Source organism: Phalacrocorax carbo, chromosome 3, assembly GCF_963921805.1.
Source record: "Phalacrocorax carbo chromosome 3, bPhaCar2.1, whole genome shotgun sequence".
NCBI lineage: Eukaryota > Metazoa > Chordata > Aves > Suliformes > Phalacrocoracidae > Phalacrocorax > Phalacrocorax carbo.
The window spans coordinates 112,021,068-112,037,124 of record NC_087515.1 but is presented as its reverse complement, the minus strand read 5'-3'; the positions used below and the strand labels follow the sequence as shown (position 1 = coordinate 112,037,124).

The window sequence follows — 16,057 nt, the reverse complement described above, 5'->3', positions numbered from 1 at the left end:
GCATAAACACACTTTAAAACTAGGTTTGCTGATGTTGAATTAAATCTCACCATTACAAGTAGTCCTGTAATCCAAATGCTGTCCCTTCCAGGTCACTGTAGGGCCAAAGTGCCAATCTTGGCAGCAATCAAACCTCTGAGCTGACTCTGGAAACAGTATAATTGCACTTGTTTGTTGCTGCTCTCAAACTATTAATAGAGCTTGAGCACACCATTGCTCAAATGCAATTGTACTGCTTTCAAATGATAGCTGTCTCTGTGGCTCTGGGGTTTTGATATTAGCTCAGAGATTTCTGCTAGGTCTAAACATGTCCAAAGATTGATAAGGTCTGTGCTCTGGATAGAACTGTTCTGAAGCCTAGATCCAGCTCTCTGATTAAATGTTTGAGCTGCCTGGTTTAAACCATTTTTTCATGTACCAGTTTGGGAGCTTGATGTATACATATCACATTAAATCTCTGGCATGTACATCTGCTCGCTTGAGGCCTGAGGCAGGGGTTACTTCCAAAACAGGAGGAGAAAGAAAATTAACAGAAGGGGACTATTTTCTATCAATTTTCTCTAGTTCCAGGGGAAGAGAGTAAGCTCAAGAAAATAACAAAAGTTGCCTAACCAGCTGTTGAACCCCCAGCACCAGCAAGTTCTTCCAAAGGTGTTGGCGTAGATTCATATAGTGGTCAGCCCCAAAAAAGCTTTGAATGTCTGTTTACCTAGATATTTCTCCTAGCATGCCATGCCCATCTAAGGTGTCCAAGCCCAGAGAATCTGAAAAAAGTTTGAAGGAAGGTAGCACTGCACTGACAGTGGAGAAAGCTGAGGAGACCTTGTGCTGGAGGTGCAATTGCTTGTGCAGAGCTGTGTGGTTCTGGCTTCAGTACTAAGAGGTCCCAGCTGCCAGCAAGCCTTCCACCACCTCTTTTGCCTTTCTGCCAACAACTAAAAGGGATCACTAAAATCCTGGTTCACAGCCCTGCTGTTCCAGGAAGGTCTCTTCCTCTTTTAGTCTCTAGATTGTTGCTCCTCAGCCAAATCTCTGAAGATACTGGAATAGCCACTTGAGAAGGAAAAATACCAGGCTCAGCTATGATATCCAATGACAGATGTATCAGAATTAATGTAAGGTCTGACCAAGATCCTCCTGGTCTTCCACCAGGCAGGATCCATGCTGTCACATGCCCACTTACAGAAGGAAAGCCCATTGTGTTCAGAATCAATTGGGGATTTCTGCCAGCACCAGGCAGGTCTACAGCTTAAATGCTAGAAGGAGATATGAGGGATTTCACAGACTGTCCGTTCTTGTTTAGTTTTCTTCCTTGCTGACCCTTGCCTGTCCCTCTAGTCTTGATATCAGGATTTGGGGATGCTGATAATACAGTAAAAGAAACTCTTCCCAGATTGCATTTTGAGGACAGGAAATACTATGTGCTTTGAAATAACCATAACCTAAAAAAAATTAATTTGACAGATTGGGCCATCTGGCAAAATACTGGTGTAGCCCTGTCAATAAAGGAGGACTTGATGGCTCTTGGATTTATTTTTCTGTGCCAACTTAAATGTGTTATAAAAAGGCCAAGTGCAGTCAAAAGACTTGAACAAAACTATGTGCCCATCCTACAGTATGATTTTTTTTGTTGTTGTTGTGTGGTGTGTTTTTAGTGGTTTTTTTGACTCCAACCCAGATACTACTAAGTAAATACAGTCCCTAATACATTTTTGAGATCTGATTTCAAAGTTAAATTTCTAAATCCTGGTAGCCTACACTATGCTCTCCCTGTCCCTTCCCTCCCCCCAGTTAGGGGGTTAGCAATGCTGGGATTTACATCAGGCAAAAACACTTAGGTGCTACAAAGCTGGTATAATTTCTCAGTATGAAGCTGACTTGTTTAGCCAGGGCAGAATATTTCTCAGGTGGTTTAAGATCCGCTCAAGTGTACCAAATTCAAAACAAACTAAACTCTGTTGGAGCCAACATAATTTTGCTGGGTTTTTGTTTTGCCAGGTATGTTTACCTGAAGCAAATAATAATTCTAGATGGAAAAATTAAGCATAGGAGTAGGTGTTAGTAGACACAGTGGAAACGGTCTGCATATCTAAATAATATATAGTACTGTTCAACTTTGGTATATTTTTATTGTCCTTTGCTTGCTTACTGCTGCTATAATTTACAATGCATGTAATTGCTCTCACTGCCCTTTTATCTTTACTCTTCCCACTGTAAAAAAGTAAACTATGTTAGTGGAAAATAAATGTGAAACACTTTGGCTGTTTTTGTGGAACGTAATGCAGCAATAAAAGTCATGGGTTATCAAATACTGTATCTAAAGATTAAATTCTTTTCATTGCTTTGAAAACTCTGTGATGGTTTGAGCTCCAAAAACAAATCACTTTTTCCTTGCATTGAAAATCTTCCATTTGAGAGTAATTAACCTTGACTATTAGTATAAACGTTCCCTGATATTTACATGTGAAATAAAATCCTGAACTTTTTTCTAAATTATTCTTTCTTCATTTTTTGTAACAGTCCAATGATGATAATTACACAGAAGATCACTAGTTTGGCATTTGAGATTCATGATGGTAAGATTTCTTTAACCTGTGTTTAACTTGTCATAAAAAATAAATTTAAGGACAGTTAGTCATGAGTCAGTGAGTTACTTTAGTCCATACTGTGTTTTAGGACAAAATATTTTTGTGTCTCAACTGATTCTTTTGATGCTTCCTAACAGAAGTACCAAGAAATGTTGCTCAGACACTATAAATGCTTTGAAAATGCTTCCATTGTGCAGAAGATGCTACTTATCAGAAGACCACTGACACTTTTGGGGCCAATGACCAAAGACCGCTGACTTGTTTTTTCCTTTGGGCTTGGGGTATTGATCCTGAAAGTTAGCTAAATAAATTCGGAGATCACTGTTGCTGACAGATGGGTAGAAAAACATACATGTCACTTCAGTTGTTGAGCACCTCTTGTTTTAAAATCCTAACTGTTCATTTCCCCCTAATTTGTGCCATGTATACTGATTTTTAGAAAACCTTTGTATATGTTTCATTTTGTTTATTATCATAATTACACTTGCTGCTAACATATCAGTGTGAACAGGGAGATTATCTAATTATGTTTCTGCCTTTTCTCCTGTCAGATTTATCCATCAGATAAATTGCCCTAGTTGTGACAAAAATGAATCCTGATGTTGGCGTTTGTGGGTAGGGTATCTAGATTTTTAGTCACCTTTAAATTCAAAGGAGTAATTTTCATTTTAAAGTTTGAAACTATCATCCAATACACCTAGCCAATTAGCTTGAATCACTTGGACCTACAGCTGTCAGCTGAAGATTTGGGAGTGTAGTCCCAGACACCTGGATCAAGCACCCTGATTTTCTGAAACTTCTGTAATAACAGTATGTATGGAGTTTAATATGGTTTTGTCTCATATGCCTCCTAGCTGTAGTGCTGTTGGGGTTTCATTTTTTTTCTTCCGTTCTTGTTAAGTTACAGTGTGTAGAGATGTCTGTAGGCAGCAACATCGATGGGTATGAAAAGTTGGGAAAACGCCTTTTTGTAAAAATCCTTGTATGAATGAAAATAAATAATGCTGGGCATAGCTACTTCGTCAAAGAAGTTGAGCCTAACTTCCAGAGAAAATATATTCAAAGTATTAGTCTTGTAAGCTATAATCAATTAGAGTACAGAGTACACAAGTTAGAGGAAACAGCTTATTATAAGGAAGTAATAATTCTACTATCAAAGATAAATGCATCCTCTTACTATTATTTCGCTAGAGGAAAGAGCTATTCTCAATTTCCTGGCATCATGCACAGACAGGGAGTAGTAGTATGGGACAAGCATGTTGAGTGTTCCTGGTAATCTTGAAACAAATGTTTTATTTAGTCAGCTCTGTTCTTAACTTCTATCACAAACTAAGCTTGATTTTTTTCTGCTTGAATTAATTCAGATAACTTATATTTTGCTCATAAGCCCATCTTATTTTCTGTCTGAATTTCTTGTAGATACTGAATTCCAAGTATCAGTCTTGAAATTTTGTTCCTTGCTGACTATCAGAGATCTTCTAGAGTCTTTGTCAACCAGTGGGGAGTAGCTGATAATATATTGGAAAACTTCCTCTCTGGTTGCGTTTGCAGTTTAGCAGAGTCCTTGACTTCAGTTGGAGGATCACCAGGAGCACAGTGTGAATGTGACTTGCAAAAGTTGATGTGACTAGTATGAATTCCAGAGCAACTGTTAGTACGTCTCTTGACACCAGACCAAGAAGAGAGATGTACAGGGGAAACTGAGATTGTGTTAAAGCAATGATTTTTAACCACAGACAAGCTAAAGAGGGCCCATCATGAGAAATTAATAAAAACAAGCTTGCTGCCCGTGGGCTTTTTTTCTTTGTACAAAGTTTCATGTTTTCACTGAGAAATACCTTAAGAGATAGAATGACTGGGGAAGAGATAATGTCAAGAATTGTTATACTAAGTGATTAGTGGCACTCTGAGCATCTAGTCACATCAGCTTGGCTGTATTAACCACCAATGACTCTATTTCCACACCACCCTCGTTTTTACCAGTGTGTCCAAGGAGAGGTAATGAAAATAAACAGCTGAAAGAAAAGTCTTGGTGTGTTGGAAGATCTTGGTAAGCTTCGAGACTCTAGTTGTAGTTAGGTTGGTTTTGTGGTAAAGGCAAGCTTTCTGGACTTATCTTTTCCTGGCAGCCTGTTTGTTGCGTTCAGCTGGTTTCAGTGTTATATTGGAAGGTCCTGGAGAGAACTGGATGTAATAGTAAGGCCGGTCACTCATGCTGCATATTAATGAACCTGTCTAGCTAAATGGATATGCTTGATTCCAAGTGTAACACTGGTATGGAATCCCATTAATAAATAACAATTACCCCTATAACTCCTAAAACCCTGTGCACTTACTATGGGCCTTTTTAAGCAGGAAAATATTGTGCAAGCTTGCTATATAATACTGACTTTTCAGAAGGTTGCATGCATCACAGATTTACACCTGAGTAAATTTGGAGTATGCCTTTGGTGCACTTTGTTTTACATTTTGAACTTAAGCCCTTGATAGCTCTTGCCTTCTTACAGTTTCTCGTTACTCAGATGAGCACTGCCAAAAATGAGTAGTCAGTATGTTAAAATTTGCTTTGTATTTTTTGCTGATTATCTTTGGCATCACACATGTATTTTCTAAGGGCAGAAATGTTTTTACATGATTTGGAGACTGCTTGTGTCCATATTCAGTCTTTATGGCAAGATTTAAATTTATTTATGCAACACTTTAGGCTAATGACAGTTGAGGGAGAAAAGGAATTTTTTTTTATACTTCAGATCCTATATTCCGGAGTGCCTTTTCATCAAATTTAAAACTAGTGTATTTTGGAGAAGGCAAGGTGCACTGCAGTTATTTTAGAAGCAGGGGGCTTCTCTACAGGTGCAGTTTAGCAAGGCTATAAAATGGAGGATTGTACTTGCACAAGAAATTTCTAGCTAAGAGGTGGTGGCAAGTAGAGAAGCTTTTGTCATTATAAGGTACTGAAAATTAAGCAGGGGAGAGGAAGAGAAATACTGTCACTGCTTAAGTCTTATCTTGCAATGAGTTCATATGGCATTCTCCCTTCTTTGCTTATAACACACTCATCCCCACAGAGTCTCACTCATTTTACCGCAATTCTGTATGAGATCAGGGATCTTTACAGGAGAGACCCGTATCTGAATTTAACCTCACTAATCTGTATGCACTTTGGCAGCTTGTTTTTAATTCTACTGCTTAATGAATCTGAGTCTCTTCAAATGTTTCTGTTCATAAGCCATTGAAGTTCTGGAGCTTACAACATGTTTCTTTTTAAATTTCCAAGAGATTCAGCCAGCAAAATTAAGGAACGTTAGACTTGAAAATAATATTTAAAAGGAAAAAAAATTCTCACAGCTTCTTCCAACCTTCTTGTTCTTTTCTCCAATTTAAATGAAATAATACATAAAACTTTAAAGAAAAAAAGGTCGTTTTTAAGTGCAATACCCATGTACTAAATAGGAAATCTAATTCTTCCAGATTATTGCTTCATATTACTATGTTGCACTTGTCTATAAAAATGTGTGGCTAAATACAGCTAAGAAACCAGAACCATAACACTCTCCAGTCAGCTGCTGCTTAGTTTCCAGGGGCTTCCCTCACGTGCTTTCTGACCACAAAAAAAAATAAAATCTTTGTTCCTGTGTGTACCCTTCTCCCATCCTTTATGCCTTGGGTTTCAGCTCAGTAGTTGATAATATTTAAATGTGCTTTTCCTGGAATGCTGCTTGTTTCCTTCTATGTATCTAGTGTTCTTCATTTTTAAAAGCAACAGAGTAGACATTGATGCTGATTTGGTAAGGCACTGCATTTACTGTGAGAAGTAAAAGGAGATAGAGTACACTGAACATGCAACTTGAAGGATATGCTTTTTTTAACCTCTGCCTTTTAGTTTGAATGATATACTGGTGAAATATAATTAAAGGCTAGTCTTACACCAGTATTTTAGTCATTTACTTTGTTCCAACAGCAGGCTATTAGGACAGTGGTTGGATTATGTTATGCTGCTTTTCCTTATATTGCTGTTGTACTATTATAAAGTTGAAAGATTTCCAAATTGGCTGTTAGAGCCCATTTTACCCTAAAAAATAATGAAAAAGTATAGTCTCTGTCCAATATGGTCACTGAGAGGAGAGATATTTCAACGGATAGATGTAACACATGGAAAGTGGGAAAGAGATGAGGAAAAAGAAACAAAGGTGGTGTTGGAGTAACTTACGCACAAACACTGTTTTAGTTGCCACGGTCTTCCCTATCTATTGCTACCTGCCTCATCAGGTTGTGGTGCTACACCATAAACTCGGGAGGTTTTTCAGACAATGCTTTTTTTTTTTCCTTTTCTTTCTTTTTATTAGAAAGTAACTTCCTTGTTGGTTTTCAGCTAATGAGCAGTCCCATCCAAACTACAATACCTGCTATTATGTTAGTAGTAGTGGGTTTGTTACCTGTTCTTGAACAAGGTAATAGTGTCAGAAGTATTGAAGAAAGTTTCTTGATTTAGTTGATATAAACATTTCATCTTTATGTTCAGTTAACTAGATTCTTTGCCTTTTACTTTTCTCAAAGGGAAATAATTCCCATATTCAATAGAAAGATGCTACATCTTTCTAAAGGCTTACAGACAACTTTAGTATTGGTCTGCTCTGGCTTAAAGGGTGGAAATGTGGATGTACTGAAGTGTTGAACAGATTATGTATTTCTGTGCACTAGAGGTGATATTTCACATTTATTTTAAATACCTACAAAACCAGAAGAGATGACCAGGCTGAATTGCTAATTGTCACGGTGTGACCCCATGGTAAAAGGGGGAACATGGCCAAAACATGGTAACTTACTTTTGCAATTAAGTGGATTTTTTTTGTTGCAGTGAGAGGCGGTCAGTTAAGGAATATTGTAATATTTATGAAAATAAAGGTCTCAAAGGATCAGTGTACTTTTCTGATTTCAAATAGGCCTATTATTATTATTTATTAGGTCTTTTAAAAAGTGTTTGGATGGTTGCAAGCAAGAGAAAATTGAACAACCCATGAGACAAAGGAATATGTGCTTGCATATGTAGAACTAAATACTTTTAAGGATTTTTGATAGGTCATTATGACCCAGTTCCACTTCATAAATGCTGGTATTACAGCAAAAAAGTTGCAGCTGTTCAATCAAGATTGTTATTTTCTAATTTGTCTGCTAATTATGTCAGTGGAACTGCCATGGTGGGGTGGTATAGGGGTGTAGCTGGGTTTTTTGTTTGTTTGGGTTTTTTGTTTGGATTTTTTTTGTAACTTGATGCTTCCTTCTTATCTCTAGGAGTTTCTTTTAATTCCCTCTCTCCAATTGTCTCTTGATCCTATATGGTCATTGTTTTAATATCAGTTACCAAATCACTGTGATATACGTGTCATTAGTGTTTAAAGGAAATATATTCTATTTCCCTGCTCCTATGTCTTCAAGTATTGTTCTGGGCCTATCTTTGCTTGCACAGCTCTCTGGACACTAAGACTGATTTTTTTTTTTTTCTTGCTTGCTTTTTGTAGTTTCTTTGCAGTTTTACTCAGCTGGCATCTGTGTCTGTCTGCTTTTGTTGCTGCCAATGTGCTACTAACAACTAAAACTGTTATTGTCTGTCTTCAAGTCTTAAAATATTTTAATAACAGCATGCATTTGTGCTCAGCTGGTGATCCATTTCAGAACCTCAAATTAAAATTTACTGTAATTACAACAGAGCCTGCGATACGATCTCCATGTTTAAGTATTATTAATGTAATATAATCTTATGTCTAAGCTTTATTAATGAGTTACTAATTAGCAAATGCAAATACAGAGGTCAATATATTCTAAGCAGATTAACTGCAAAGCTGTGGTGGTGCTATGATATGATTGTATTATGATAGTGAGAACAGGTAGTAGTCATAATATGCCTTAATGGCAGGATATTGGTGTTTACCTAAAGATGTTGATTTTGTTACCATTAGGATGTGGTCTCCTGAGGAGGAATGAAAAGATGCAACTTCCTCATGATCTAGACCACTGGGAATAAATTTTGTTATAGCTGATCGACAAAATTCTTTTACCGAGGAAGGAATGTAGGAGTACTTTGTTCTTTAAGGATGAGAACTGAGTTATAGTTGCTCTCTAACAGGTGTTGGATAAAACTCATTTTCTCTAATCCCTGCTGTGTGATTTGGTAGCAAATAAAAGCTGCAGCCATTGCAGTAGTCTCCTGCTTTAGGACAGGAGAAAACAGTTCTCATAATTCCCAGAGAAAGGTTACAAAACTTCATGAGTTCCCTGTCAGCAGCGTCCTGCTGGAGTGGGGCTTCTTCATCTCCAGTGTGTAGTAGGTAGGGAGCAGCTATGATTTATGAGGCCACTGTTCCCATGGGCAGATGCCCTGTCTGGGAAATATTGAATTTATATATATGAATTAATTTCATATTAGATAAGCATCAATGTAAGAGCACCTTTTCATATGTATTTTCTATGAATTAAAAAAATGTTAACAGTAGCTTCCCAAAAGCTTTCAAGAGTATGACAGAGGCAGAGATCAATGGTTTCCTTGTTCTTGCATGCTATGCAAAGATAATAAATAGGCCTTCAAGGCACTGAGAAGACACTTAAACACCACCACCACTATTTTCACCCCCTCCTCCTATTCTCCCCACCCCGCCCCCCCCAAAAAAAAAAAGGAAAACCGCTGAACTGACCTCAAAGAAGCTGCTGACTGAAGGGAAATCTTAGTGAGGTAGGGAAATGAAAAGGTAATGGTAGCTTATTTGTATGCGGTATGTTTGAGATAGCAAGGGTATTGCTCACCAAGTTATTTAGGCCTTAACTGGCTTCTTATGTATGTATATAATTTGAACTTGTTTTAAATATGCCAAATCTTTCTTCCTCGCCCCTCCAAAAGCATAGGTCATACTTCAGTGATTATTTTATTTCAGATTTGAGGGTTTTTCTTCTTTTTTTCATACCGCATAAATGACATGGAAAAATTGACTAATTACCTTTATTTAGTGGTTAGTCTGGCTTTATGCAAGTTCATTTGGACACACTTGGTAACTGCTGCTTCTTTCTGACTTACGGGTAAAATACTCATGTGGTATATAACAGCAAAGGCTCCTGCTCCAGTCAGTTTGCATTGTATATTCTGTGAGAGACTGAACACTCTGTACGGGCTACTTCTGTACACTAGGCATGTCATGTGAGCTACATCTATCTATAGGAGCCCTTGTGTTAAATTTCTGTTGAAGTTTGTGTTAAATTAAAAGATTCACTGCCTGAGAACTGTAGTCTTATGGCCTTAAAGTTTATAAGGACCTTTCAAAATGCTTCTCCCACACTTTTTTATTCAGTACAGTTATTGGCGTAGAAATCTTTGCTGTAGCACCGGGAAAAAAGATGTGAAAATATAATGATGGGAAAGAGAAAGTACCAGCATGAAGTTAGGGGTGATGCCTTTGTCCTTCAATTTCTTGCCTTGAGTGAGCATGATTTTTCCAATGCAAAGAATCAGGACTGGGGAAGGTATTTTTCTAGGTCATATTGGAAGAGAGGAGATGTCAAGTTGCTAACCCCTCTGTATTCTCAGCTTTGTTGAAGACTAAAAGTACAAGTTTTAAAGTTATAAGCATCATGGTTCCTGGAGTCACATGAAGACAACAGAGTTATCTTCTCTTTAGATAACAAGTATTTCCATGAATCATAGAATGAAACGAGGTTTGAGTTCTCTCCTGCCCCCCAGTCTTGTTTTTGTCTTAAGTCTGACTAATTTTGATACCTTAAAAAAAAAAAATAATTGGCTCCAGTTAAAACTCTCTTTATGTTTGGATCAAATATAAGGGCTTCCCTCTGTGGACTTACTGGCATCAAGGGGTGGGGTTTAAGGCAACCTTTCTGTGAGTGGAGGAGGATCTTCTATAGAATCACCTATTTGCATAAAGTACATGGGCATTTCATATCATATTACCTCTACTCCTTCATCAAACTTGGTTAGAAATTGGCTGTTGGGTTTAGACACTCCTAGGGAGGAAGATAATTGAAACGGTATTCCATAAATTTCATTTTCTTTAGGAAGCTATGCTCATAAACATAAATATTTTAGTGCCTGTGATGGCAAAGACAACTTGCAAATGAGAATAGCCAGGAATGGATAAATGCGCTAATGTCTGAACCAGTGGAGAGGCTGCAGAAGGAGCTGAAGCAGTCATTTTGGCAAGCGGTGCTGGCTGGTATAAACCAGGGCTATCTGAAAGAAGGAGCTCTCCTTTTTCTGTGCGCCTGAATGAGTGTATTTTGTAATAATTTGAAGTTTTGAAGGTCATATTTTTTTACTTATTCACTATTATGGGAATACAATATTTGAAGCCTATTTTTCAGGGGTAGGCTACCAGCATTTCAGAAGGTGCCACTATGGCAAGAACGTAAATTCAGTCTTGCTGCTGAACTTAGACTTGGCCTGCCCCCTTCTGCTAGCAGGCGTTAGGGCTTCTCCTTAGTCCTCATAAAAAAGACTTGAGCTCCCCTTTATTTGTTGTGCCTGCTTCACTGGACCTTGTTTCCAAACTTTACTTGCAGCATGAAGGTGCTCTTGAGGTCTGCCTTAAGTTTTGAATTGCTTAAATCTATCTTAGACTGTGTTCATACTGTATATCAAAAGTGCAATGACTAGTGTACTGCCCCTGGGTTACTGCAATGCTGAAAGGGGTTTGGGGCATGTCCAGTTTCCATGGATGGGAATAAAGGGTTTTAAAACCTGCAGACTTTATAATCTTAACCAATGTAGGGGAATTTTAATTATCAACACTTATTGCAAGACTTCGTAATACTTCCCTGAAATCCGTATGATTTCAGGCTTAGGCACTGTTGGATATAACTGAGGATATGAGAGCTGGTAGTTCTGTCAACAGTAAGAATTGTTTGATCCAACTCCAGCAAAAATGTTATGTGGCATAATACCTCTGAAATTACTTGAGGACTTAAGAAATTACATTGCAGCATAAAGCTTGCTCTACTGAGTAAAGAAACTGCTAATTAATGTGTGGGGCTTTAGCTTTTCTTTATTTTTTCCTTTTTTCTGTCTTCTTCCCTAGGAATGTTTCGGAAAAGTGAAGATTTGACTCCATCACAGAGGTGCTTGGCTGTAAGGTAGGCTTTCAGACATCTCTTGAGAATATATTTTTGGGTGTGGGGAGAAGCTGATGTTTTGTGTGCTTTATTAATGCTCTGTGGAATTGCTACATTTCACATTCAAGAGAGAGAGTTTGCAAACTCATGTAAGACAGATCTATGCTCTTTGTATTTGTAGCTTAATTCACACATCTGTTCAGGAAAATATCATTAGAAGTAGGTTTTACACTTCCTTAAGGAAAACATCCTAAGTTCTATGCAAATTAATGCCATATCAGACAGGAGAATAGTTAATATTTAGTACCCCTATGAAGTATCTGGCAAGGGAACATGCTTGTTTAATTCTGTTTTCAGTATTTAACTTACATTTTCTCCTTTCTTTATTCAGGAGACTTGGAAGTAGTACGTTGTCCTGGGCAAAACAGTCTTGAGTTGACCTTAACTGAAATTATTGATAGTTAACACAAACCTTTATTTACTAATTCAGTTATTAAGCAGAAAACGAGGAAGTATAAACAGTTGAATGAACTCTCAGGGAAGCACCCTTCCTTCTTCCCCAGGCTCAGCTTCACTCAAACACCTCTACTGGGCAAGGAGAGAGTCTCCAAGAGTTCAGGAGATCTGTCTGAAAATGCACAGTATGGATGGGAAAGAAACACTATGTATAGAATGTTTTAAGCTGTGATTATAAAAGACACGCAAACTGCTTTTCTACATGTGGCTTTTACTGCCAGTTAGAGTAAGCAATAACACGGAGTGCTTTTCCTACTGTGGAAATTCTGTAGAACTACACATTCCATCTCACGAGTTGCTTGTCTTTGAATTACAGACGCATGCCAAGTCTACTGGAGTATTTAAGTTACAACTGTAATTTCATGGGTATCCTGGCAGGCCCGTTATGCTCTTACAAAGACTATATTACTTTCATTGAAGGCAGATCATACCAACTGCAACAGTCTGAAGCAAACGGGAAGGAAGATACAAAATATGAACAAACGGATCCTTCTCCAAATGTAAGATGTATGACTCTTGCAGTGCTGATGCTTACATAATCATTGCATGAAAAGCTTGGTTTGCACAGTTCATTTACAGGCATAACTTCTGAGCTGTATCTGGAGTTCACTCATCCACAGTATGGTTCCGTGTTCAAAAAGTTAAATACTTACTTTTTTAAGGTAGGCTTTCTCCATGGTTTCCAATGTGGATCTTGTGGATAAAAGAAGATTAAACTGGAGCTTCCTAACAAGCCTATATGGTAAAAAGCCATCTTTAAATTCAAACAGTTCATGTATGTTTCCTCCAAAGCATATACTGTGCATAAAAAAAGTCCTGGTAAGGACGATGTGCACATTTTGTCATTTGAAAGCTGATAAGACTTAACAGTTTCAGCAAGGTTTCATGAATGTTTCAGATTCAACTGTTTTTTAATGTCGTCTTTCAGCAAGTAGAAAACATTGATATGTAACAAGTTGAAAAACACCCAAAGGGAAGAGTTTCATTTTTCTGGCTTTCATTCTTATAGAGAAGTACTAAAGATGGGTTTTGATCTGAAAGTGCAGTAAAAGATGTAGTAGCCGTAATACTATGGCTAGTAATCCGTGCCACATATTTCTTTTTTTCTCTTTGTTCCATTATTGGAAGAGACCAAATACATACAGAAGAAAGTCCTGTTGATCATACCTTACAAGAGTTTGTATGGCCTGAATTAAAATCAAAGGCTCTGGAAGCTTGTTACTTCTAAATTTAATCCAATTAGTTTCATGCTCAGGGTAGTGAATATTATCTTCTCTTTTCATATTCTCTTAAATAGGAGTGTATCAGACTTAATTTTATGTGTGCCTAAGATAATTATTACCACACATAAATAGTGGAATTATCATAGAGTTCAATGGAACACTTCAGATAAATGGCTTTTGCTAATTCCAGCAGCAATTACCTGTTTTCTGCTTATCTTGTGGGCCACCAGCTGTTGCTGGAGCAGATGAAAGCATTCCCACTTGCAGCTGCTTGTCACGTCCTACCATCCCAACAGCTGGGCTAACAGGGAGTGCTTCCCAATCGGTTGTGTCATCTCCGGCCACTTCCATCCTTTGAATGTGTGTAGGGGCTCTTTACACGTTCCATTCTACCTGTCTTGTGTGGTTGTAACTTGCACCACAGGAGTGTAAACTAGTGGCTGGAGGATAACGTTTTAGGCCTCTCCACATGTTGACAAAGTACCCAAGCTCCTAGAAGCGTGCTGTGGTGCAGGTACTCAGGAAGGTAGAAAGACTCAAGAGACCACCTTGCATAGATTGGCCCCTCATAGCCTGCACTGATGTGTTGTAACAACGAAGTGGAAGACACTTCTTTTGTTTTTAAAGGACGTATTGGCTCAGTACAGGCATTACCGCTTATGTACTAAAATCCTATTTCTGCAGAAAAATAATGTAGTAAAAATATTGCAAATAAATGGAACTAACTAAATCTGCCAGTATCAGTACTTCTGGACATGCACCTACTGATTACCTGGTAGGACTTCCTAGCTTTTTACCACATAATCTTGCTAGCAGTCTGAACAAAGTCAACAGAAATAAAAGTAAACCTATGATGGAGTCTTCTTTCAGGTAAGCAGTTTTCTTTAAAATGAATTGCTCTTAAGATGCTTGAAAATTTTTGCGATTTTATGCTGCATTAGCTTTTGACATAAAGAGAAGCTGTCTATACTGTTGATACTTCATCTTCCAACTGGTGTTAAGAGAAATCTGGCTGCATTTTGTAACACCAGAGAGTATTTTGTGCTTTTGGAGAAATACGGATGATACAGTTTTTCTGCATTTGCTGCATCAATTAAAATATTCATGGTCTTGTTCTAGAAGAATGTTTAAATACCATTAACTTCATATTAATACTTTAAATTTGTTCTTTTGATTCTCCTGTTATTATTTCAAGAATAAATTTATATAATTCAAAGAAAATGAAATGTAATGGGGATCAGCAAATGTTAATGTAGTAAACGAAAAAAAAAATCCTTCAGCTGAGTTACAATAAGTTTCATTTCTTGTTAAATATAATTACATAACTGAAGTAGTTCATGCCAGCCTCCTCCTCTATACTGTGTGTTGACTGCATGATGTTAACTTGGTTTAGTATTTTTGCTGTGTTCATTGCATGTTAAATTAATCAAGTCAACATATTAAAACTTATTTCTTATATTCCTCCTATTGTGCCTTTTTGCAAGCTATCAATTGTTGGTGCTCAAAGTGGTGTCAACTCTCAGAAATTAATGTGTCTTTGTAAGTTTCTTTTTATTATGGCTACCCTTAAAATACAAGATTCTTGTCAGCAGATATCTGCTTTCTTGCTTATTACGCAGACTCTTCCTACAGGTTATAAAGTTCTTGATTAATTACCTGTAATTTCTACCTGAGGTGCTAACCTCCTCAAAGTAATATGCTCTAACATAGTTCAGTGTTATATTGAGCTCCTTATTGATCGTTTATCAACCAAGAAGAATAACAGATTCATTCAAATAAAAGTTTAGAAGATCCTTTTCTACTTTTCGGTATATGCTTATATATCTTATGTATGTTTATACAATAATATATTTATAAAATTCCTAAGCTCAGTGAATGTTTTATCTTTATTGCTTCAATTAGACAGCTATTCCTGAACTCCTTTCTCTGATTAAGAATCTAGCTTTCAACCTAACTATATTCCCATCTAATGAATGCACACTTAGTTTTGTCCTGGCACTGTCTTTTAGCTTAAGTGCTTTTTTTACCTTTCCAGTGTTGGCCATATTTGATATTTTTATACAGGTATGCTCAGTTTTTCTTCATCAAAGCTAAATGAGCCAAACCTTTCTAACGTTTTGTTGTAAAATAAATTTATGTTCTACTTCGTGTGAGATCAGTTATCCTGCAGCTTAAGGTCTTTCAGTTCCTTAACGAACAGTTATTTTGGGGAAGTGCAGTTTCTGAGTTATTCCACCATAACCAGGTGTTACTCTTCAACTTGATATGTTGAAAACTTTAAAGAATGAATGAAATTCAACTTCAAACTTCTGAATTAGTTACTTCATCCTTGTAAAAACTGACCAACCCTCCTGTGAATGTGCAATCCAGTGATTAGCCACTTATGCCTTGGCAGAGAAGCTTGTATCGGTAACCTAGTTAATTGAGCAATAGGAAGTGAATTAATGTTTTATGAAATGCGTTTCTGTAGGTAATTGAACTGTAGAGTATTTTGTTGTCAGTAAGGACTTCTGCTTCTGTATAAATGTACTGAAAACTGGAGTGCTATAAACAAGCCTCAGGCTGTAGTTTAATAATCTATTTAGGCCAACCAAAGTATAAATTCTTGCTGAACATGGTAGG

At 37.3% G+C, this 16,057-nt stretch overlaps 1 protein-coding gene across 1 annotated transcript in view; it reads left to right on the top strand.

Annotated features, from left to right (window-relative positions):
* MBOAT2 (membrane bound O-acyltransferase domain containing 2) overlaps positions 1-16,057 on the top strand; it is a 96,727-nt gene that overhangs the window by 60,013 nt on the left and 20,657 nt on the right. Inside the window, exons 5-7 of the mRNA XM_064448006.1 lie at positions 2,521-2,576; positions 11,663-11,717; positions 12,529-12,712. Coding sequence (XP_064304076.1) covers positions 2,521-2,576; positions 11,663-11,717; positions 12,529-12,712 — 295 coding nt within the window. The remainder of the gene's footprint in view (positions 1-2,520; positions 2,577-11,662; positions 11,718-12,528; positions 12,713-16,057) is intronic.